Source organism: Lithobates pipiens, unplaced genomic scaffold, assembly GCF_037356315.1.
Source record: "Lithobates pipiens isolate NorthernLeopardFrog02 unplaced genomic scaffold, aLitPip1_a1.2 Scaffold_16, whole genome shotgun sequence".
Classification (NCBI taxonomy): Eukaryota; Metazoa; Chordata; class Amphibia; order Anura; family Ranidae; genus Lithobates; species Lithobates pipiens.
In genome coordinates this window covers 347,882,674-347,907,174 of record NW_027507748.1, presented here as the reverse complement: position 1 = coordinate 347,907,174, position 24,501 = coordinate 347,882,674, and the positions used below count along the sequence as shown (strand labels likewise).

Sequence of the window (24,501 nt, the reverse complement as noted above, 5' to 3'; positions counted from 1 at the left end):
CAACATGAAAGAAGTTTGTTTGATTTCTTTGCAAATTTATAAAAATGCAAAAAAAAAAATCCCATGTACATATTTATAGCCTTTGCTCAATAATTTGTTGAAGCACATTTGGCACCAATTACAGCCTCAAGTCTTTTTGAGTATGATGCTACAAAGCTTGGCACACCTATTTTGGGCAGTTTCTCCCATTCTTCTTTGCAGGACCTCAAGCTCCATCAGGTTGGATACGGAGCATTAGTGCACAGCCATTTTCAGATCTCTCCAGAGATGTTTAATCAGATTCAAGTCTGGTCAAAGAGTTCAATCTTTGTTTCATCAAACCAGAGAATTTTGTTTCTCATGGTCCGAGAGTTCTTTAGATGTCTTTTGGCAAACTCAAGGTGGACTGACATGTGCCTTTTACTGAGGAGTGGCTTCTGTCTGGCCACTCTACCATACAGGCCTAAATGGTGGAGTGCTAAAGAGATGGTTGTTCTTCTGGAAGGTTCCCATCTCTCCACAGAGAAACGCTGGAGCTCTGTCAGAGTGATCATCGGGTTCTTGGTCACCTCACTTTCTAAGGCCCTTCTCCCCTGATTGCTCAGTTTGGCTCGGTGGCCCATTCTAGGAAGTAAAATTTGAAAAGATTTCTAACAAACTTCTTTCAAGTTGTCATTATGGGGTATGGTTTGTAGAAATTGGGGGAAAAATAATCAATTTTGGAATAAGGCTGTAACATAACACAATGTAAAAAAAAAAGTGAAGCGCTGTGAATACTTTATGGTTGCATTGTATGTAGAACTCACATAATGGTGACACAACAGCTCAGCTTATAGCCTAGCTGATTGCAGTGCCGGTGGTGGATCTCCCCAAGTTCCCAGAGAGGAAATAACCACAGAATCTGTTCTGTGGGAAGTTGCTCTAAAATATATATATATTTTTTTAAAGTGACTTTTTACTGGACAAAATAAAGAATTTTCTGGCCCTTCCTTACAGATCAGCCAGCAGGGAGTATTGCAAGGGATGAAAACAATATTTCAAAACTACAAAAAATATACTCACTTAAGAATTCCTTTGCTTTCCATTTTTCCTTAATAAATATAATGCCTATGATTGAGCTGGCTGAAAGGTAAAAAAAAAAAAAATAAATAAATAAAAAAAAAAAAAAAAAAAAAAAAGGTACGAAAAGAGGATAAGCACATTTCCTTATAAAAATTAAACTAAACTATTAAATACTGAGTATTCTGCTTAATACACACAAATATTTTATATCTTCAGCATACTGAATACAAAATCTACCCATGCCATTGTTGCTCCATTGTTGCTTTGCCATCATATCTGATGTTATAAAAAGTAAAGGGTTGCATTATCACAGCTGCTGATTGCATTAAAATGAAAGAAAGAAAAAATACACAGTGCAGCACTGCAGGGTAGAGGAATGAAGAACAATATGCACATTTTTAATAACTATTTGCACAGATTCCTGGGAATTAAATTTTACACAACGCAGTGTATAAGACACGGTTAGGAAATGCATTACCTTTAAATGGAATGGATATAGAAGTATGTAGTAAATGTGCCCATATGGCTGTGGTTAATGCAGTTTTAGAATGAACTTCCTTAAAATTGTCATGTTTATGGGGTAAAAACCATTTCAGACTTCAATGACTATTATCAACAATTTGAGCAGGTCAATGAAGATGGGCAATAATCAATCATTGTCTCACTATTCATATATGCAACTTTTATGATCTAAATATCAAAACTCAAAAAGTAAAAATCTGTTGTAGCTCAACCTACCCTATGGTAGCACATGTCTATGGAACTTCACTCACCGTACAAAAGTGATTACAGAAAATTGAGGTTTATTGATATCAAGGTATAAGAAAAAGACATAAAAACATCATACGTACATAGCAGGAGAGCTATAAAGACAAGGGACCATCTCTGGACGGGTAGTGCAATACCACCCAAGCTGCCAAAAAATATATAAATATAAATTGCTTCAAAACAAGTGGGATAATATTCCCAGGTATCTAAGACCAATTAGACCGTGACCTTAAACCATGGCAAACCTATGGCATGCAGAGCCCTCTCTGTGGGCATGCCAGCTTATGGAGCCAGAGCTGCCAGGAGGTGGTGGGGGGGGAGATCCCTCACCCGGGCTGTCATTTGCACTGGCGGTGCAAGCACGGAGAAGCCGGCTCCCTTCTTTGCATCAGTGCCAGTGGCATCGGCAGGGGGGGTGGGCAGCCAGTCATCTCGCCCCATGTGCAACTTTTACAGGGGTGTAAAGTTAATCCTCCGCCATCCCAAGGGTCTGTGCTGCAGTTTATTGCCTTCCCTGGACTCCTACACCTTCGGTGAGGCATTCCTCTCTGCGGCACCCTGCCCCAGGACTACTTTGGTTCAGCCTGTCCCTCTGGCAATGCGACCTGTGGAACAGCAGAGGGGGAGGGGCAGTGCTCAGAGCAGATCATGACCATGGGAGAGGTGCAGTGGCTGCTAGCTGATCTCCCGGCGGCTGGGACAACAAGGAGCGGCTGGATGGTGGGGACCCCTGCAATACTTCCTGGCCACTGCTGAGGAGAGCCCTGATTTGATGGACGATGAGGCCATGGAGAGGTAAGGAGATTGGCTGTGCTGACCTGACCAGTTTCGCCGTTCCCCGACGGCTGCGTACCAATGCGGTTTGCATTGGTAACCAGCCTCTGATGCAGCGGATATGGTTTCACATACCTTGCAAGGTTGGCGTTTATAAAAGATAAAGGGGGAACATATCCTGGGACACTGGATCTGTGGACTTGACATTAAGATAAGTATATCAATCATTACTAGTAATAGGAATAGACTACTTTTTCACATCACACTATTGATTATTTCATTGTATGGGGATTTGGAACGAGTCTTCATAAGGACTCTTCTGGTACATGCTTTTAGTGAGCTACTCACCACCACATTGGTCTTTATATACACATAGAAACCCCCTTTTGCGTATCTCCTCTGGACCACTGTTACCCAGCCACTTTCCCCTGCCAGTTTTTCCCATCACCTCAATATCCAATTATCAACTTGTCTACAGTTTTCCAGTATGGATCGGGAGAGCTATGGAAATCATCTCACAGTTTCTTTATTGTGAATTGACATTAGAAATCCTCCATCTTTGAATACAAGTCAATACTATTGATACAGTTTAAGGTCATTGTCTAATTGGTCTTGTGAGATTCCTGGGGATATTATCCCACTTGTTTTTCTGCAATTTATACATTTTTTTGGCAGCTTGGGTGGGATTGCACCACCCGTCCAGAGATGGCCCCTTGTTTTTATAGCTCTCATGCTATGTATGCATGATGTATTATATGTCTTTTTCTTATACCTTGATATCAATAAACCTACATTTTTTGTAATCACTTTTGTATGGGGAGTGAAGTTCCATAGACATGTGATACCAGAGGGTTGGTTGAGCTAAAACAGGTTTTTACTTTTTGAGTTTGAGATTTAGTCTTTAGCATACTGTGAGCTCCCATCCCTTCCTCCTCCTCCCTTCCTTACACTTTACCATAAAGTTTTTGAGGGTATTCAATCCCCATGTGTTAGTATTGTTTTATCTTTTTGATTCATTATCAGGTTAGGCAGCACCTTGAGGGCCCTGTATATTTAAAGTGTATCAACATTTATGATCCGTTGTGCTGCTTCCAGTATAATACTATATGAAAATTTCAAACAAACAGCTTTACCCATCAATAGATTTGCTATTCTGTGCAGCCAGTTATGAGATCTAGGCATCCCTGCCAAAGCTAGGTCTTCAACCACTGTAGCAGCACCACTACATGCAAGAATAGCGGGCTAAAGTCTGCTTCTCCACCAGAGTCCTGGGTAGGCTCTTGCGTCACAGAGCCCACCCAGGACCCTGTACTGGCACTGACTCAGCAGTCTGGTGAGAGCCTGAACCTGCCCCACCTGCCCCCTCCACAGCCCAGCGCTCCAGTGAGCGTTGAAGGGGTAGAGCAGAGAGCCGCTAACTGACAGTTCCGGTGTCTTGCCAAGAAAGTTCCCCTGGTACTGCGCATGCGCTGCGCAGTACAAACGACTATGTAGCTGCCAAAAGTCTCCGAAGATGAACAACCGATCGTCAGCTCTACGCGGTGCATGCGCACTACATTCTGCCCTATGTCCAGGTTCAAGCTCCACCATCCAAGTGGATATAGAGAGTTAGAACACGAATATGCCGAGTGCAGCGAGACCATGCCCGAAGTGAGCCCGCAAAGGGGCCCTGTTACAGGCGCAGTGTACAGCTGAATTACAGGTATTCAGCTTTGGCTATTTTCGGCGGCTCCCTTGCGATTCGTACCGAGCAAGTGGGTCATTATCTGCGGGGGGGGGGGGGCCTTTCTCAGCAGCACACAGGCTCTCTGCTCAGAGCAGAGGGGGGGGGGGGGACTGAGTAAACAGCCGTGCTTGATTGCTCAGTACTGCAGGGCCAGCGGGGACAGATGCTGCATCAGATCGATGCTGCATCCACCTAGGCGAGTATAATTTTTTTTGCAAAGCCCATACTTCTCTTTTAATGATTTTTCCATGAACATGCCAATGATCGGCTTCAAAATATATTCCTCCATAACTATGTTACATACCGAAGATAGTACTCTAAATCGTTTTAAAAACAGATAGAGAAATATTTTAGCTATTTTAAATAAGTAAATGTACATTTTATTTTTAGTGGCTTTTCAGGAGGTTGGATTAATTTCATGATAAACCTGCATTTTTTTTTAATTTGAGAAAAATTAACGGTTTAATCTTTTATACTCACCTATTAGAGAAACAGCACTGAGAGGCACAATTAGAGACAGTGGAGCAAAGGCATAGGAAGAAAATACCCCCGTTTCTCCCAGTATCGCCAAAAAGAAACCGAGCCACCATGTCTTTGTCTTGAAGTAGGTACGAGGGTCTTTGGAACTAGCCAAACGTATATGGCTGTATTTCTATACATTAAAAAATATGGTCGTTAGCAATTGTCACCATAATAATCGAAATATGCCTTATAAATATCAAACAAGGTAATGCATCCTCAGTAATAACAAATATTTTGCTAGGTGCAAACTAGATGCATTTCCTGAAAACTCTAATTCTCTGTTTTCTAGGTCCACGATTGAGATTTTTGGAGGGACAAAATGGCATGCTACTGGAGGCTACAGTGCACCAGTGTCAAGATTATGGACAATAAATGATTTACATATTAACAGACTTAAACAAGCTGTTAGGTGAGCCTTCCTCACCTTTAGCTGCTCTTAATGTGGTATTCTCTATCGAATGTCCTCAAAAGATCAAAAACACAAAATTCTAAAGTTGGTTTTAGCAAGTTTCTAGAAGCTTAGGACACTTACACACTGGGGAGGGCGTCGGCGGTAAAGCACCGCTATTATTAGTGGCGCTTTACCATCGTTTTTCAGCCGCTTTTAAGCCCAGCTAACTAAGCTAACGCGCTGCTTGCAGGACTTTTTTTAGCGTCCTGCCAGCGCACCGCTCCAGTGTGAAAGCACTCGGGCTTTCACACTGGAGTGACAGGAGAGGCGTTTTGCAGGCGCTATTTTTAGTACCATCGTGCCTGTAAAGCGCCTCAGTGTGAAAGTAGCCTTAGACCTCATTCTCATGGGTGACAAAGGGGCAGCAAAAACAGGCTGTTGATCTGCTTTTTTACCACCCTGACCACCTTACCCTGGAAACCTAACATTGCCAGCACACTTATCTCGAAAACATTGCAAAGGTTACATTACGTTTATACAGCATGTTGCTTTTGCCAGGCAGTACTTCAGTCAAACTCAGCAATATTGTCTAATTTACATTGTGGCAGTGCGTTGGAGTTTCCACCCAAAAGACAAGTTTCCCAGGTGGAGGCATACAGTCTCCAAGTTGCCTGTCAACTGGCTCTAAAAACCAATCTATCGCAGATCGATGACTGAAAATGCTTGGCCTGTTAGCCTGCAGAGTCGTATTTAGGGATTATGTCGAAAGCCCTAAGCTGGTCATAGATGGTTTGAATCTTGGATCAGCAGGGACTGGCCGAGATTCAAACTATGTATGGGCAGCTGATTGTTGGCATTTATTTATATGTGATCAGCTGTGATTGGCCCTTTACCGCAATCTGTAAACAGCTGTGACACAGCAATCACAGAGTGCACCTGATTTGCGACTTGGAGGTGGGGTTCTGGGATGCCAACAGATGCCCTTCCAGAATTGGATGACTGCGTTGTAGCCGCCTTTTGGCTATAGTGCAGTCGGCAAGTGGGAGGCGGATGCTGACGGCTGACAAAAGCCCAGGCACCAGGATGCACTTTCTAGTCACCTTTGCAAGCCCTGTCTTAATGCATCGACAAGATCTTTGTGCTATACAAGCGGGTCTGCGCACAAATAAGCGGGCAGCACTGAGGACAGAACTCCCATTTGTTAGTCAAGAAGACATCATGCAAACTTCTCTTTGGAATGAGAAGATGTCTGAAGATGACAATCAGTTGAGGAAAGTGGAAAGATAGCACTGGGCCCAAAGGTTTATCTTACTGGTATTGTTATCGTAAGGTATGGATGTTGGTGTAAATGATCAGGTTCCTGGGCAGGCAGCTTCTACACTCCAGAGGATCTCCGGTCTCCTTGGCTCGTAGTGTAATAGAACAAGAATTGACATTAAAGCGCCACACCACTGCCAAGAGGTCCAGATACAACTTTATTCCATTAAAAGTCAAGGGTACAATCCAAAAAAGTATCCAATGCATTTTGGGGGTCCAGTTCACTCCTAGCTTGTTCGCATTCAAGCCCCAATGAATGGGGATCTTGGCCCACTGAAGCTCATTGGATACTTTTTTGGATTATACCCCTGACTTTGTGGAATACAGTTGTATCTGGACCTCTTAACAGTGGTGTGGCACTTCAAATGTAAATTCTAGTGATACCACAGGGCTCAAAAAATCCCACTGAGCTTTTGTCAGCCATCCACACTATAGCCAAAAGACAGCTACGGCAGAGTCGTCAAGTTCTGGGAGGGCATCTATGGATGTCCTCCCAGAACCTGCCCACCAAACAGGATGCTCATTGAGCACGCTTTGTGATCGCTGTATCCTTCAGACACAGCTGATCACAGATCAAGGTAAAGGGATGCTATGATTTTAAAAACAGTTTAAAAGTTTCACATAAATAAAAGAAGGGTCATCATTGTAAGCACCCGTCAGTAGTAAATGGTTTGTCTCAACACTCCAACTTGTACATTTGCAGGAGAGCTTGTTCTGTTGAAAAATATCACCAGGAGAAAAAACAAGAAAGAAAGCCAAAAAAAAAAAATTCCAGCCATAACATTTAATGATTAGTAAGCTGTAATATAATAAATGTTTGCTTTTGGGTTTGATACCCCTTTAAGCAGTTAAAAAACAAACCATTCAAGTTATCAAGTTCCAGGAGGTGATATAGAAAATGCAAGTTCACCAATTCTTATTCTTCGCTAAGAATAAAAGCTCTCTTTTTCTGTTTCCTCTAGCCACCCTTTTACCCTCGATAATTTTGAATATTTTCTTACCTGTACATTAAGTGCAATACTGATAACAAGATGTCCAAATATGGCCAGCAGAGATCCAATAAGGTTGTCCTGAAAATACATTTTGCTATGATTAAATGCATATTTTATTACCAAGTTTTGTTATGGTTACATAGACACCATCAACAGTCAGAAGGGAACACAGAAGCGCATACTGGCAGAGACTGTCCAGTCAGATGTTGTGACAGATCAGCTTCATCTTGTCTCCTCCCAAGCCCCGCCCCTCTATAATCAAGCCTGTGTGCGGGTGAAACGCATTAGAGGTGCATGGTTTGGGAGGATTCAAGCTGAAGCTAATCTCGCATTATCTGACTGGCTAGTCTGCTGGTGTGTGCTTCTGTGTTCCCTTTTGCATGCCCTCTTATGTCTTTTGAAATACATGATAAAAATATACCTCATTATGATAAGGCTTTGTACAAAGGGGTTGATTTACTAAAGCAAATATACTGTGCACTGAAAGTGCACTTGCTCCAGAGCTTAGTAAATGAGGTAAAGATTCACTTTTCAAAGAATAGTCAACCACATTAAAGAAAAATAAAAGCATGATTGTATGACACAAATCAGCAGAACTTCTCATTTCAGAGCTACTGTTTTACCCCCTCTGCCATGGGGATAATTCCTTTTTGTCCTCTACCTCTGTATACCTATTCTATTCTTTCATAAAATGTTTGAACAAGAAATGTATCATTTAATATTTTTTTTTACATCCAAGTACCCAGGAAAACAAGATCTAATGAGGTGTTCAATCCCAAAGAGAGAAAGGAAGGAGCCCTTTGTAAATGGCTAAAACGCTGGCAGAGTCACAAATCATCTGGCCTTTATACACATCTAGACAGGAGTAACTACAGTACTTTAAGTAAAATGATGCAGAAGGAAAAGTTCTGCAAGTCATGTCACTTTAGCTTTTACTATAAGGTATCTGTCCATTCTCTTCTGCAACTCCTTTGCACAGAGATTTACCACATCCTTCTTCCTGACCACCATGTAGCACACAATTGTGAAGTTGCCCCTTAATCATTGCTCAATTACATGGTTAGCAAGAATCCATGTGCAATAACAAGCACTTCCAAAACTCAAACCCTTAATAAATTATTTTATGGCAAAACAGGTAATTGAACTCCAGCTGCAGTTTTGTAGCACAAGTTAAAAATTAAATTTTAATGTAATTGGGTTGTATTTTTTTTGTTTTGTTAAAGAGTCAACCTGATTGTAATTTAAATATTCTGTAACCGTAGGAACAGCTGTACACGTAGTGGGTCGGGAATCCTGTATGGATCTGTTGTCAAGGAACGAGGACACTAAAGCTGGCCATAGACTGATCAAATTACAGACAGTTCCTGATGCACCAGATGAAATCTATGGAGTAGGTGACCCTGCTGGCACCCTACTGCCAAACATCCTTTATTCCGTATGGGGGCTGCACAATAGGTACCAAAGGACTGAAGTTTAGGCAGCAGGGGATAAGAGATCGTCTGAGAATCTTGATCCTTAATGAGGACATTGAAGAAAATATATTTTTTTAGAACGGGTTCTAGCAGTGAAAATGGCTTGCTTTGTTTATTTTAATTTTACTTTTTATTTTATTTTTCTTCTGATCGTGAGAGTATTTTGGATCTTGCAACAAAAACTGATTTTTTCAGACGGATTTTGGCCGAAACTTGTCTTGCATACACACGGTCGCACAAAGTTGTCAGAAAATCTTATTGTTCCGAACGCGATGACGTAAAACCCGTACGATGGGACTACGTCAGCAGCCAATAGCTTTTGTCTCCAAATTTTTTTCTGAACATGCGTGGCACTTTCTGCGTCGGAATTCTTACACACGAACGGAAAAAGTCAGATCGGATTTTGTCAGAAAATTTTAGATCCAGCTCTCAAACTTTTTCTGTCGGAAATTCCGACAGAAAAAGTCCGATAGAGCCCACACAGATTTCCGACAACATAATCCAATCAGACTTTTTCCGTCAGAATTTCCGACCGTGTATGTGGCATAAGAATGTCTGCTGAAACACCTGCCATGTCTCCAGCAACTCCTATAGCATGTTTTCAGTCTCTGATCATCTCCTGCTGCATTTCTGAAATCTGACAGCTTTATAAAGCATTACATTTACTGACTATTATGAACAATCCTTTGCTCATGTTGGGGCTGCACCACTATCTTAAAAAAATATATATATTTGGACCACCACTGTTCTAATCATATTGCTGCTTTTTTTCTGTACTCATTAACTAAATGAAATTTGAAACAAAACCTGTAACCAACAGTAGTTGTGTTTTCAGTAACTTGAGAATATTGAATTTGTAATAAAAATGATTACAGTAAATGGAAGAAGTCACTGCATTATTTTACATTTAAACTACTAAACAGAATAATTTTACAAGAATGTTACCAGGTCAAATGATGGCTTAGCATAAATTACAGTCAAATAGTTTGTACCTGTTCAAAAAGCGATTACCCAGAAAATCTTACAAGTAGCACAACATGCTCATAAAACATTTTCCTGTGTTTCATTTAATTATAGTTTCTTTGAATATTTTATTATAGTCACCTGTAAGGTTCTTAAAGCATTCAGACCACTGGGTTTCTGCAAGAGAAAAGCCATTATACTTGCCTCTCTGGTGACCCTCCATTCCACACTTACGGTAACACTTCCAGGAGTGTTGAATGCCTTTGTCTCCTGCTGTGCACTGTGGCTTCTTCCTCCAATACCTATAACACTGCTGTGTCCCGCAATGACCAGCAGAAAGGAACCATGATGTATGGCCGACATCAGACACTCATGAAGTGCTGATTGCCAAAGACATTTATAGAAGTCACAACACTTAAGGAGAGGGGAGGTAGGGGATATGGGCAAACAGAGAGAGGTGACCAAGTGAGTGCAAGAGCTGTTCTCCTTTGGGAACCTAATGGCTCGAATCCTTTAGACCAGGGGTGTCCAAACTTTTGTCAAAGAGGGCCAGATTTGATGAAGTGAACAGGCATGAGGGCCGAACAATTTGCCTGACATTCTTTAAACCATTAAAATTTGGTCTAAGTGTGTTCGTCCAAACACTAATACACTGCCCAACAAGAATTCTCTTGCCTTTGTGGCTGTGTGGTGAAGAGATGAGCTTGAGTGTGTTATTTGGATATACCGTATTTATCAGCGTATAACGTGCACCTGGACTTTAAGAGGGAAATTTCAGGAAAAAAAACACGTACATTTTAAACACCTCCCATCTGCGCTATAGACAAAAGACGGCTACAGCGCGGACCTAATTTGCCAGGAGGGCGTCCATCGGCGTCCTCCCGTGCTCGAGCGGCCTGCGCAATTGTCAAAGTGTGACAGTGCTGAAAGCTAAAAATTGGTCTGGGCAATTTGCCCTGGGCAAGTGCCCAGTAAGCAAGAGGTTAAACGAAGAACTGTGAAGCAAAATAAGGGTCAGTGCCCATCAATGCTGCCCCACAAGTGCCATGAATGCAGCCCCATCATTGCCATGAATGCAGCACCTCAATTGCCATCAGTGCAGCCGGATTGATGCCCATCAGCAGCCTTGGAGGAGACACGGAGGGGGTGGGACGAGTGGCAACAGATTATATACAGGAGAATCTGTTTTCTCAGTGGCCTCTTTAATACAAAGTCCCACCTCCTGGTGGACAGAACAGTCTTCCAATGGCAGCGCAGGAGATGGGACTTTCTATTACAGAGGCCGCTGTGTAAACAGGAAATTCTTCTGTATGTACGGCACTCATTCCCCAAGGGAGCTAGCATGTACAGTGCCTTGCGAAAGTATTCGGCCCCCTTGAACTTTTCAACCTTTTGCCACATTTCAGGCTTCAAACATAAAGATATAAATTTTTTATTTTTTGTGAAGAATCACCAACAAGTGGGACACAATTGTGAAGTGGAACGAAATCTATTGGATTTTTGAAACTTTTTTAACTAATAAAAAAATGAAAAGTGGGGCGTGCAAAATTATTCGGCCCCCTTGCATTAATACTTTGTAGAGCCATCTTTTGCTGCGATTACAGCTGCAAGTCGCTTGGGGTATGTCTCCATCAGTTTTGCACATCGAGAGACTGAAATTCTTGCCCATTCTTCCTTGCAAAACAGCTCGAGCTCAGTGAGGTTGGATGGAAAGCGTTTGTGAACAGCAGTTTTCAGCTCTTTCCACAGATTCTCGATTGGATTCAGGTCTGGACTTTGACTTGGCCATTCTAACACCTGGATACGTTTATTTGTGAACCATTCCTTTGTAGATTTTGCTGTATGTTTGGGATCATTGTCTTGTTGGAAGATAAATCTCTGTCCCAGTTTCAGGTCTTTTGCAGACTCCAACAGGTTTTCATCCAGAATGGTCCTGTATTTGGCTGCATCCATCTTCCCCTCAATTTTAACCATCTTCCCTGTCCCTGCTGAAGAAAAGCAGGCCCAAACCATGATGCTGCCACCACCATGTTTGACAGTGGGGATGGTGTGTTGAGGGTGATGAGCTGTGTTGCTTTTACGCCAAACATATCGTTTTGCATGGTGGGCAAAAAGTTCGATTTTGGTTTCATCTGACCAGAGCACCTTCTTCCACATGTTTGGTGTGTCTCCCAGGTGGCTTGTGGCAAACTTTAGACGAGACTTTTTATGTATATCTTTGAGAAATGGCTTTCTTCTTGCCACTCTTCCATAAAGGCCAGATTTGTGCAGTGTACAACTGATTGTTGTCCTATGGACAGACTCTCCCACCTCAGCTGTAGTTCTCTGCAGTTCATCCAGAGTGATCATGGGCCTCTTGGCTGCATTCTGATCAGTCTTCTCCTTGTCTGAGCTGAAAGTTTAGAGGGACGGCCAGGTCTTGGTAGATTTGCAGTGGTCTGATACTCCTTCCATTTCAAAATGATCACTTGCACAGTGCTCCTTGGGATGTTTAAAGCTTGGAAAATCTTTTTGTATCTAAATCCGGCTTTAAACTTCTCCACAACAGTATTACGGACCTGCCTGGTGTGTTCCTTGGTCTTCATGATGCTCTCTGCGCTTTCAACAGAACCCTGAGACTATCACAGAGCAGGTGCATTTATACAGAGACTTGATTACACACAGGTGGATTCTATTTATCAGCATCAGTCATTTAGGACAACATTGGATCATTCAGAGATCCTCGCTGAACTTCTGGAGTGAGTTTGCTGCACTGAAAGTAAAAGGGGCCGAATAATTTTGCACGCGCCACTTTTCAGTTTTTAATTTGCTAAAAAAAGTTTAAAATATCCAATAGATTTCGTTCCACTTCACAATTTTGTCCCACTTGTTGGTGATTCTTCACAAAAAAAAATTTTTTTTATATCTTGATGTTTGAAGCCTGAAATGTGGCAAAAGGTTGAAAAGTTCAAGGGGGCCGAATACTTTCGCAAGGCACTGTATATCTTTTGTGGTGCTCTAGGATTTTTTGGGGGCCACAAAAAAGATATACATGTCCAAGTTACCAGGCGGGCCGTTTGAAACCGGTACGCAGGCCGTAATTGACCCATGGGCCAGACTTTGGACATGGCTGCTTTAGACCCTGACTGGGTCTCTATAAGTCTTCCAAAAAAATACATCCTCTCTCTGTCCTGCCTTAGATAACAAGTCTTTGGTACAGTTTCTTAAAGTGGTTGTAAACCCTTACAAACCACTTTGACCTACAGGTAAGCCTAGATTAAGGCTTACCTGTAGGTCCAAGCAATATCTCCTAAACCTATATGGTTTAGGAGATATTTGCCCGAAAACGGGCACCGCTGTCTACGGCGCATGCCAAGAATGGAGCTGCCGCGCGTGTCGACTCCCGTGCACATGCGCGGGAGTGACGTCATCGCGGCTTCGCCGAATGACAGCGGCGGAGCTGCGAGACGCCACCAGCAAGATGGATGCGGCGGACTACAGGGGACGGCGGCGACTTCGCTGGCTCCTGTGTCAGGTAAGTGCCACATAATGGGCTACTATGCGATGCATAGTAGTCCATTATGCTTTGCCTTTGCAGGGAATGAAAGAGGAAGTAAACCCATCAGGGTTTACTTCCTCTTTAACTAACCTTACATTTACACTAAAACTGGAGAATGCAAAATGTGGTATAGTTCTGCATAGAAACCAATCTGCTTTTACTGTCAAAACGTAACGGGTCCAATTGAAGTTAGCCGATTGGCTACCGTGCACAGCTACACCAGATTTTGCACTCTCCAGTTTTAGTAAATCAACCCTATGTGTCAGAGTTGGCCAAAACCATCCTGTGTCACAGTCCAAAGCTGGTCATGTTGCAGCCAAGTGTCTGCAGTCATGCTTTTCTGAGTCTGGGCCCAATGCTTGATTCCTGTTCACTGGAGCAACCACTTTCATATTCCCCATAAATCTTTTTCCATCCGTGTGTTTAAATGTTCTCACACTCCCTCTGCTGGTTCTTAGGAAAAGTGCTGCTGATGGACGCTTACTCTGGAGGTCATATCCAGGAAAGCCATTTAAACCTGCTCAGTACAGTTGCCTGAGCAAAGACCTCTCTGAGTATCTGTTATAAGGACCTTGTACCAGCGCCGATTCATGTAAATGATCGCTGCCTGTTTTTTTTATAATCCGTTATCCTCTTGCCCTGACTTTTTCTCCACAATCTATGTTATCCACTGACCTTTGTCTATTTGACCATGACCTTGCATGCTGATTTTATACCATTCTTCTTTTTCATCAATTCCAATCTTTCCCTGCAGGGTGTGCTGGCAAACATGGGGCAATTATGCAGACCCTGTGCTTCAGCAATCTTTAGTGCCTACGCTGGCCTGGCAACATGACATAGTTGTATAATACATCAATTAAAATTTTGATCAGGTGACCACGGATGTTTAGCTTTTTTTTGGTTCAGAAGACACGGACGAGTTTGGATCAGATGTCTGACATCCTCCTACAACTCACTCACCTGTTGGCCCTGCACCTACTCTTCAGCCGTCGGTAAGAACTTCAGGCTGGGTTCACACCATCGCCACATCTGGCTCACAGCAGGGGTCTGGTGCATCCTGGTTCACCATTTAAGTTTTCGATTTCACACCAAATTTTGGGCTAAATTCGGACCTTAAATGAACCAAAAGACACACAGCGTAGTCATCTTAATGATCACCCTGCTATCTGAATAAGCACTTTTCCACAAGGATCAACCAGTTATATAATGGTCAGCTGTTCCTAGAAAAGTTCAAGAGGATTTTTCTGGCTTCTGTTCTGGTGCCAATTTCTGCTAACACGCAATTGCCTTTTTCTAGACACTCCTTGTTAATCACCTGTCCTTACTTTTTCTCTGATAGACTATGACCTTGCCCACCAATTTCTTATCACAGTTTACTTCTGCTTTGTAACTGCTGCCACGATTGACTACAAAATGGGAGCCATCTGCAGCACACTCATCTCTTGCAGAGTACTTTTAGACCATGCACCTCTTTTAAGGCTTAGATTTATCTGGCAACACAAAGTCGACCGTCTCCATAATACCAAAAGGGGAATTCTACTTATTATACTTAGTTCAGTATAACAGTTTAAAAATTAAGGCAAATATATAAACAGGAATATCAGACAGTAGGTTCAGAGGTTAAACCGAGGGTGGGGGTTGTGAGTATGGTGGGGGAAGGCAAGTGCAGTGGTGAAAGCGGAGCACTCAAGCACTGTGGTCAGAGTGGGCGATGGTGAGAGGGAGGGAGGAGGCCATACAGGTACATCGATCAGAAAGTTGGCCATGCAGGTGTGCTAATATATTGAAGGGAGTGGGGCATATATGTAATGCGATAACAGCTGGGGAAAGTTGCTACCATGCATGGCATCATATTGCTAGCAATAAACAGTTAGTAAAATGGCAGTAGTTTTCTGTGCAAGCACAGTAACATCCAGTCTCTTATATTGCTCCCGCACAATCACGGACTATCGCACCATCTTACAGGTGACAATTTTTCTCTGTGAAAAGAAAGATATTCTAACACCATACATGTTTTAAACCAGTTGCCCCTGTGGATGCAGAGGATATCAGCACCAGATTGCCGATAACATTTTGTGTGCCGACAAGGGTGAGTTTCGCGTCACCCCCTACTCCAAAGACCACGGCTGGTTTCTAGTGCACTTGCAAGAGATTTCGGTACATTCATGTGTCATTTCAGAAACGTCCAGGGGTAAACCCATTAATTTAAAAAAAATGCCTATTTCAGGTGCCTCAACATTAGTTCTTGTAAACAGCAGAATTTTTATTTTAGATTATTTTGACCATTTTATCTCAATTTCAATGTGAAACTAAGTGGAAAACTAAAATGGCATTTAACTTCCTATATTCTTCTACATATTTTAGTGATTGTAAACACAAGCTGAGGTGACCTCCCGAATGTTGTATAAACAGACAGCATAAGCTTCAACATTTATAAAACAATGACGGATATGTATAAAAACCAAACATCCATTAACCGATGCCTGACCAGCTCACGCCGATATGTCGACAGAATAGCACAGATGCTCAAAACCACATACCCGTACATTGCGCAAGCGCCCCCATGGCAATTGGATTTGTTGCAGAACCGAAGAAAGTATTGGCCTGGACCTGCTGTTCGGTTCTGAATTAAATGCTTCCCCTGCCTGTAAGTGTAAACACAGGCAGGGGAAGTGATGTCATCTCCCCTCGTGGAATTCTTTTCGGCTCCAGAAAGAGGAGAGAGGACATCTAAAAAAGTGAGTTGCACCAAGACTACACATAGGCACACATTTAACCCCCCCACTGTCACTCTGTCACCAATTGCAGTTTTCAGATTTTTCCTGATCACTGTATTGGTGTCACTTGTGACACTAATCAGCATTAGGGCAGCTAGTAGTAGGCCCAGGTAGGTCTAGGGTACCCCCGGTTAACCCTTTCACCCCCTGTCACCAGTAGATTTATTTTCTGATCGCCATATTAGTGTCACGGGTGATGCTAGGTAGTTATTTTTTTATAGCATCAGGGTACCCACCGTATATTACCTAATAAAGGTTTAACCCCCTGATCACCCATCAGGTTTTAGCGCCAGTTAGGGTCTGTGACAGCCCCAGGCAGCGTTGGATTAGTGCCAGTAGCGCTAACACACACACACACACACACACACACACACACACACACACACAGTATACCTCCCTTAGTAGTATAGTGTCCGAATGGACCAATATCTGATCAGATCTATACTAGCGTTTCCATTAACGCACCTGCATTTTGCCCCTCTGCCCAGCCCTCCCAAGTGCAGTATCAATTGATCACTGTCACTTACAAAACACAACACACAACTGCAGCATTTGCAGAGTCAAGCCTGATACCTGCAAACGTTAAACAGTTTTTTAGTAATGACTGAAGCAGGCTCTGACAAGCAGGAGAGCTTTTTGCCTGCAAGTCGCACTAGAGTACCTGTCACTACCTATTGCCATCATAGGGGACTTTTCCTGTGATAATAAAAATGATAAAAAGTAAAATAAAATAAATGATTTTAAGGAACGGTGTAAAAACTAAATAAAAAAGCAAAATAAAAAAATAAAAAATTGGAACAAAAAAAATACACACCCGTCCCCCCCATGCTCACGCGCAAAGGTGAAAGCAATCATTGGTCTCGTGTGATATGTAAACAGCAATTGCACCATGCATGCGATATATTACCGTGAACATCAGATTGAGGGCAGTCATTTTAGCAGTAGACCTCCTCTGTAAATCTAAAGTGGTTACCTGTAAAGGCTTTTAAAAATGTAATTAGTCGCTGCTGCACGGCTGTGCAATTTGAAAGCATGTCGCGTTTGGTATCTATGTACTCGGCATAAGATCATCTTTTATATTTTACCAAACATTTGGGCAATATACTCAACATGCCTCTCAGCAAATAGCTTGGAGTGCCTTTCCAAAATGGGGTAATTTGGGGGGGGGGTTTGTGCATTTCATGGACAAAACTGGCATAGGCAGTGAGGAGTGAAATCAAAAAATTTACGTCCTTAGACAGCCTGAAGGCGGTGCTTGGTTTTCGGAGTCCTGTACATGGCTAGACTGCCAAAAAGTGTGGGGTGTGATTTCACATATGCCCATGGCATGTTTGTGCAATATATCATTTAGTGACAACTTGAAAAAATAAAAAATAAATGCTTTTTTCAAAATTTTCGTTTTTTTCATTTATAAACGAAAAAAAAAAAAAAAAAAAAAAAAAAGGAAGAGGTGATCAAATACCACCAAAAGAAAGCTCTATTTGTGGGGAAAAAAGGACTCAAATTTTGTTTGGGTATAGCATTGCATGACCGCGCAATTGTCAGTTAAAGCAACGCAGTGCCAAATTGTAAAAAGTGCTCAGGAAGGGGGTAAAATCTTCCGGGGCTGAAGTGGTTAAAAGTGAACGATAAGTGACACTGAAAAAAATAATAATTCTATTGTTCTCAGGCAGTTCCAAATAACTTTTTTGGGCTGCTGTGACCAGACATCCTATGAGAGGGTGGCTACATTTATTCTGGTCTCGCTGTATGTAGGAAAGTAGCCATTCTCCCTCCCTAGATGGACTAGGGACTAGGGGGTGCACATCTTCACTGGTCTCACGATTCAATTCGATTGCGATTATGATTATCTGGTCAATGATTCGATTCCCCAATGCATTACGATTACCGATGAGCTCCCACTTCCGCGTGGGCCACCTAGGCCCTTGGGCCTTCTGCGCTGCAATCTTCTGGGACACATCACAGGTCCAAAAAGATTGCTGGCTATACAGGACATCGCAGTGAGACATGCACAGCCGGATGCCCACAGTAGTATTGCCAGCACTGTGGACAGGTGTGGGAGAGAAGGAAGGGTTTGGGTGGCCACGTCGCTGGATTGTGAGACAGGCGAGTGTCTTTATTAAAAGTCAGAAGATACACAATTTTTGTAGCTGCTGACTTGTAATAAAACAAAAAATTGATTGGAATTTGACTGGAATTTCACTTTAAATTAAAAATAACCTCGCGCCCTTAAAAAGTGCACTAATCCGTTGCACTACAGGGTACAGGCATTCACACCCACTGCTGCTGGTAGGTCAGAAGGGATTAAAATCCACATTTGACAAACAACCCTGTGAAGTTCCCTGTACTGTCTCTGTGCTGACCAGTGGCAGCTGGTGCTCAAAATTATTGGGCGGGTGCAAACAAACTGAACCTCCTCCATTAATTGCAGCCTCACTGTGCCCATCATATGCAGCCACTTGGGCCCATCATATGCAGTCATCTGTCCCCAGTAAATGCAGCCACTTGTGCCAATCAAATGCAGCCATTGCTTCACTAACCCCCCCACAATGCACGGGCCGCCACTGGTGCTGAAAGACAGTTCCCTGGCATTCCTGTTTGTACCTTCCAGCACACTAGGAGTGAACACAGTGGAATGCGCAAAGGGGGAGCCGGGCAACTGTCAGCACGGAGCGTGTACTAGGTGTAAGAGTACACATTTGTACTCTACTTACGGTTGTTACAATTACTGAGTTTTAATAAATCCCGTGTTACAATCAATGAAGTGCCCTGCTGTATGTGCTTTTTTAAAAATATGGAACTTCATACCGAATTTCACAGTACAATACATGCCGCTCATGTGACTGCCCTGCCTGGCCCGCTCTCATGTCTCTCCTGGAGTCAGCGTGGAATTCTTAGCCCCTCTTCTGATCTGATAGCTACAGTCAGCAGGCGGAGCTGAGAATTACCTGCTGATGTCAGGAGAGACGAAAGAGGAGAGAGACGGGATGGGCCGGGCAGGGCAGTCACATGAGCGCCAAGTATTGTACTGTGAAATTCGCTATGAAAATCCATTTTTTTTTTTAAAAAGCACATACAGTGGGGCACTTCATTGATTGTAACATGGGATTTATTAAAACACAGTCATTTTATCAATACACTCGGAGCACTCTCCTGGGAGGGACGGGGCAAGTCGGGATGACGCCACCCAGCAATCGATTTTCTGGTCGTAGGCATCGATGCTGCATTAGGGACACCTGAATCATGATGCATAGATGCAGTGATTAATTTCAGCACCCCTACTAGGGACTATGAATTATGGGATTTGTAATGTGCAAACAGCAGTGCACAATACCTTAGCTGATTTTGAGTGCTTGTTCAAAACAAACTGAAGTGAGGGGGGGAAGGAAGATGTTGCAAACAGTAAGAAACTATTTCATGAAAAACAGGTTACAAGGCCATTAGGTACAGACTGTTTCTGGAGTATAAGGAAGCCGTTTGTTTATTGCCACTTTAAGCAAACAGTGTAACATTTAATTTTATACAGCACTCCACTACGATAACAAGTTTTCACTAGATAACTGCATGCTTGTCTTGAACACTGTTTGCGATGATTATGCTGGAGCAAATATTGCATATGTGGATTACAAAAATCGATATCTCCACATAATTTTGCCTTTAAATAAACTTAAAGTGCAATAGTTTAAATGGAAACTCATGACAAAACCATGGAGGTTGCCACTGCTGAGCTCTTTTTCAGAACATTCTAGTTTTGTGGCTGGTGTGCTTTAATACTCTGACCATTGACCTGGGACAGGTCTCCAACTTTCCCAATGTACATACTTGTTCCAGGTCAATGATGCAGAAACCACTGAATGGGTCCATATAAAAACCAGTCAACTAGCCTTTTCAGAAATATGTCAGCAATAGCAGCACCAAGATTATCCAACGTGATCTGCAGCTTTAGAATTTACCTGCTGCCTCATCTGAATGTTAACGCCTGGGCCTAAAATACAAATGTAATTAAAAGAAACATTTACCGGTATGACATTTCAGAGGTAGACTTACTGGTTACACACTGATTGTGCAATCACCTTTAGATTTGTCAGCAACTTTGTAGTGCAAGGGTCTGCCTGACTGGATACAAACTGAATCAACCGTTTAAAAAAAAAATCCCCACAATACCTGGTTCAAGCACCACTTCAGTTCTAATGAAAGCACCTCAGTGTTACCATATGTATGCTGGATTAGCTGAAATAGAATAAATTATCCACCGATTACAAGACAAAGATGTAGTACCTTGTAGGAAAAATAACTTTCTCCAGGCGTTAGGGGAGTGGTGGCTACCAATTTCTCTATCTGAACAGCGGGAATGGCCGTTATCTCCATCTTATTTTCGGTTGGGAATACTTCTACAGCATCCTCAAATCCAGCCTTAAGACATGATCAGCACCTCTCATACACAGAAAACAGTCCTGCTTTGTCATCATAAACGTCTCTTCATCTGTGGCAACATACAGTTAAAGCAGTGTCCTGGCCTAAAATATGAAGAGACAAGAAAAACACATTACAACTTCACATATTTGACATATTGGCATGAATTCAATCAAAATTATCATACAGTGCAAATACCTTTTCATAGTAAATAACTGTAAAACATCAGAACTTTAAACCTAATCACAAACATTAGATTTTATATTGATACCTGCCAAATAAAGGTGTTCACAAGGGACTGTTGTGTAAACATGCATGCTAAAATTATCCTAAACATCAATGTTTATTGTGAAGAAGAAGACTTTGCGGACACACCCAGAATCAGCTTTATCTCAGGGGGAAACAAAAGCAATCAGCCAGAGAAGAAAATAAACTGGCTGAGCAAATTTTTCTAACAAAGTGGTCAGCCTGGCCTAGGTGTGTCCACTGAAAACCAAACAGATGTTACGATTTTCACCCAACCAAAAGTAGGTGGCTATTGTGCTAAGTTTTGGGTTCCTTTGGGTACCAGTGTTTGTTTCTGAAAATGTCAGCATTGTTTCCCTTAAGACATTAAAGATGTTCTTTTACAGCCAGTTCATACAAATGCACTGCATGTGGTAGTGGCAGGACAAGTTCATCTAGAGCCGAGAGAAAACATGTCAAATCGTGCCCAGCCGACCCCCCCCCCCCCCCTAAAAAAAAGAGCACTATTCTGCATGCTTATCCCTTAAAGTGGTTCTAAAGCCTTAAAGAGGAGTTCCAGGCTTTTTATGTTTATTAAAAGTCAGCAGCTACAAAAAGTGTAGCTGCTGACTTTTAGTAAACAGACACTTACCTGTTCCACGATCCAGCGATGAGGCCGAACCGAGCATCGCTCCTCTCCGCCAGCACCTCCATTGGCACTCTGGGCACCCGACCGTGACAGCTTTTGTCTTCGCGGCCTGGCACGCATGGCGCATGTGCAAGTCCCGCTGTGCTCCTCGAGTGGACAGGTGATCTCCTGGGACATGTCATGTGTCCCAGGAGATCGCCTTGAGGGAGGGGCTGCCTAAGGTGAAAGGAGGAGTCGCCTTGGCGGTCCCTGGGTGGAAGGAGGAAGTGGGACAGGAAGTCCCACTCCTAACGGAGCCCCCACTCCCCCCCCGGAAAAAAAAAATGACATGCCAAATGTGGCATGTAAGGGGGTGAGGAGTGCTTAAAGCGGAAGTTCCACTTTTGGGGGGAACTCCGCTTTAAAGTGTTTTTTAACCCAAAAAAAATAAAAACAGATTCTGTTCCTTTACCCACTTCAGCCCTGGAGGATTTGGCTGCTGATTGACCAGGCCATTTTTTTGCAATTCGCCACTGTCGCTTTAACTGACATTTGCGTGGTCATGTGACGCTGCACCCAAACAAAATTGAAAATTCTTTTTTCCCACAAATAGAGATTTCTTTTGGTGGTATTTGATCGCCTCTGCGGTTTTTATTTTTTGAGCTATAAACAAAAAAAAGAGCGAAAATTTTGAAAATGATTTTTTTACTTTTGCTATAATAAATATCCCCCAAAATTATATTTAAAAAAATTTTTTTTTTCCTCAGGTTAAGCCAACTTGTATTCTTCTACATATTTTTGGTAAAAAAAAAAAAAAGGCAATAAGCATATATTGATTGTTTGCACAGAATTTATAGCGTCTACAAAATAGGGGATAGTTCTATGACATTTTTATTATTACATTTTTTTTTTTATTGTTAGTAATGGCGGTGATATCCGATATTTTATCGGGACTGCAACATTATGGCGGACACATTGGACATTATTGACACTATTTTGGGACCATTGTCATTTATACAGCAATCAGTGCTATAAACATGCATCGATTACTGTGTAAATGACACTGGCAGTGAAGGGGTTAACCACTAGGGGGCGGTGAAGGGGTTAAGTGTGTCCTAGGGAGCGATTCTAACTGAGGGGGCTGGGCTTCAACACACAGGACAGTGATCACTGCTCTTGATGACAGAGTGCTGTGATCACTGTCCTGTCACTAGACAGAATGGGGAAATGCTTTGTTTACAAAAGCATCTCCCCCTTCTTCCTCTCCATGACGCGATTGCGGGCACCCGGCGGACATCGAGGCCGCGGGACCCACAGTCACAGAGATCGTGGCGGGCGCGCGAGACCGCTTCTTAAAGGAGACATACCTGTACGCCCTTTTGTCCACCAGTGCCATTCGGCATGCGCTGGTCGGCCCTCCCCCTTGTAAACTGACCAAGGTGTATCATGGCTGCTGAGCCCTGATATCATGGTCAGTTTACATGCCTCCGTCACCCGCAGGTCTGCTCTCCTGTGTCCTCCTCCCCCCTCCAGTCACTGTGAATGGAGAGCAAAGATACAATGTATCTTTTTTCTCTCCTTGAGAAATAAAAAACACCTAAGTATTAAAAAAAAAAAAAGAAAAAAAAAAAAGAAAAAAAAAAAAATACCTAGATCAAGGTTTGGTTCAATAAAAACCAGTCGACATTCGGCCCGCGTGTACTGCAGCTGGTCCAACAGAAGCCAGCCGAAGTGGCATGCCCGAAAAAGGTCTGCCGATTGGCACAGATAGTGCTGAGTGGGGTGTTCTGGCATGGTGGGTGGGACGGGTTGTGTGGCCATCCCCTGTCAGAAAACAATAGCTCAGCAGGGGATATTGCGCTTTACTAACATCGCAATTTTAGTACAGCAGCTCCTTCTAAGCTCTTCAGGTTTTTTTTTCCCATTCAGCCCGCTGGGTCGAAAAAACAAAACAAATAGCATGTACCAGGCTTTAGGTGTGATGGGGTTAAAGGTGAGGATGAGATGGCTGTCCCCGTGGATAGAATAATAATCTTGTGTGTATGGTACATCAGACGATCGATGACACTTCTCCCATCACTAAATAACCACTCGTACTGCCCACATACAGTAAGATGTGTGAGGTGTCTGTATCTGCCAAAGCTTCTCATTTCCTGATTACATCACTAACTTGTTGACTTCCTTGTGTCCCTGCTACCAAACAACTACACAAGTGTGTGTGTTCCTATGAGAAGACAAGCCTGCATTACTCTCCTGGAGCCAGTATACAATCACACAGGCACAGCTGTACTCACAGTATATAAGAGCAGCGTAACTGCTAGCATTCAGTCTTCCCTGTTTATGTCTATCAGGTCCCATTCCTCTCCTTGTAGTATGATAACACAGCCCAGTCACCTCCACGTTGTACATTACCTTCTCTATAACCGTCCTTCCTATACACTCCACAGCTCCTGGCAGCCTCACTCCTCCGAGTTCCCTGTATACCTAGACTTCCTGCTTCTGGGGCTGCTGGTCACATGACACCGGTCACTCCAATCACCATCTTCGCTTTGTGTGTGGGCTCCCTCTTCTGGCCTTCTGTGATGTCAGTTTATAGCTGGGTGTGTTTTGTATACATCACAATGGAAAAGTAGTGGTTTCCCCTCTTGTAGCAATTGTTATTAACACATGATAAGAGCAAAGGTAGTCTGTTTTATTTCCACATTTTTCCAAATAGCTGCATTCACATTTGTTCACTGCAGGGACACATGCTGCAGCGCATGAAAACGCGTTTTTCTGGTTAGTGCACTTTATTAGGCATGCAAGAATTTTGTTTTACTGACCTGAATGAGGCCTGTTTTAATTACGTCACATGCCCTCTTCATGACCAAGCTATTCTTTGCTCTGCGACACTGCTACTTTAACTGACAATGGTCATGCGACGCTGTACCCAAGCAAAATGTACGTCATTTTTT

The 24,501-nt window shown here is 42.8% G+C and overlaps 1 protein-coding gene across 3 annotated transcripts in view; it reads right to left on the bottom strand.

The window, feature by feature from the left end:
- The window catches only part of NIPAL3 (NIPA like domain containing 3), a 51,451-nt gene extending 27,335 nt beyond the window's left edge, over window positions 1-24,116 (bottom strand). For 2 of the 3 annotated variants that reach the window (XM_077481849.1, XM_077481851.1), the window contains exons 1-5: window positions 23,960-24,116; window positions 20,560-20,798; window positions 7,541-7,609; window positions 4,790-4,961; window positions 1,042-1,101 (exon numbers count right to left, since the gene is read on the bottom strand). In XM_077481849.1, the coding sequence (XP_077337975.1) occupies window positions 1,042-1,101; window positions 4,790-4,961; window positions 7,541-7,609; window positions 20,560-20,649 (391 nt within the window). In that variant the 5' untranslated portion in view covers window positions 20,650-20,798; window positions 23,960-24,116. Of the gene's footprint in view, window positions 1-1,041; window positions 1,102-4,789; window positions 4,962-7,540; window positions 7,610-20,559; window positions 20,799-23,841; window positions 23,861-23,959 lie in introns of those variants that run through there. The other variant, XM_077481850.1, reaches the window with a different exon arrangement.
- Between the last annotated feature and the right edge of the window lie 385 nt (window positions 24,117-24,501).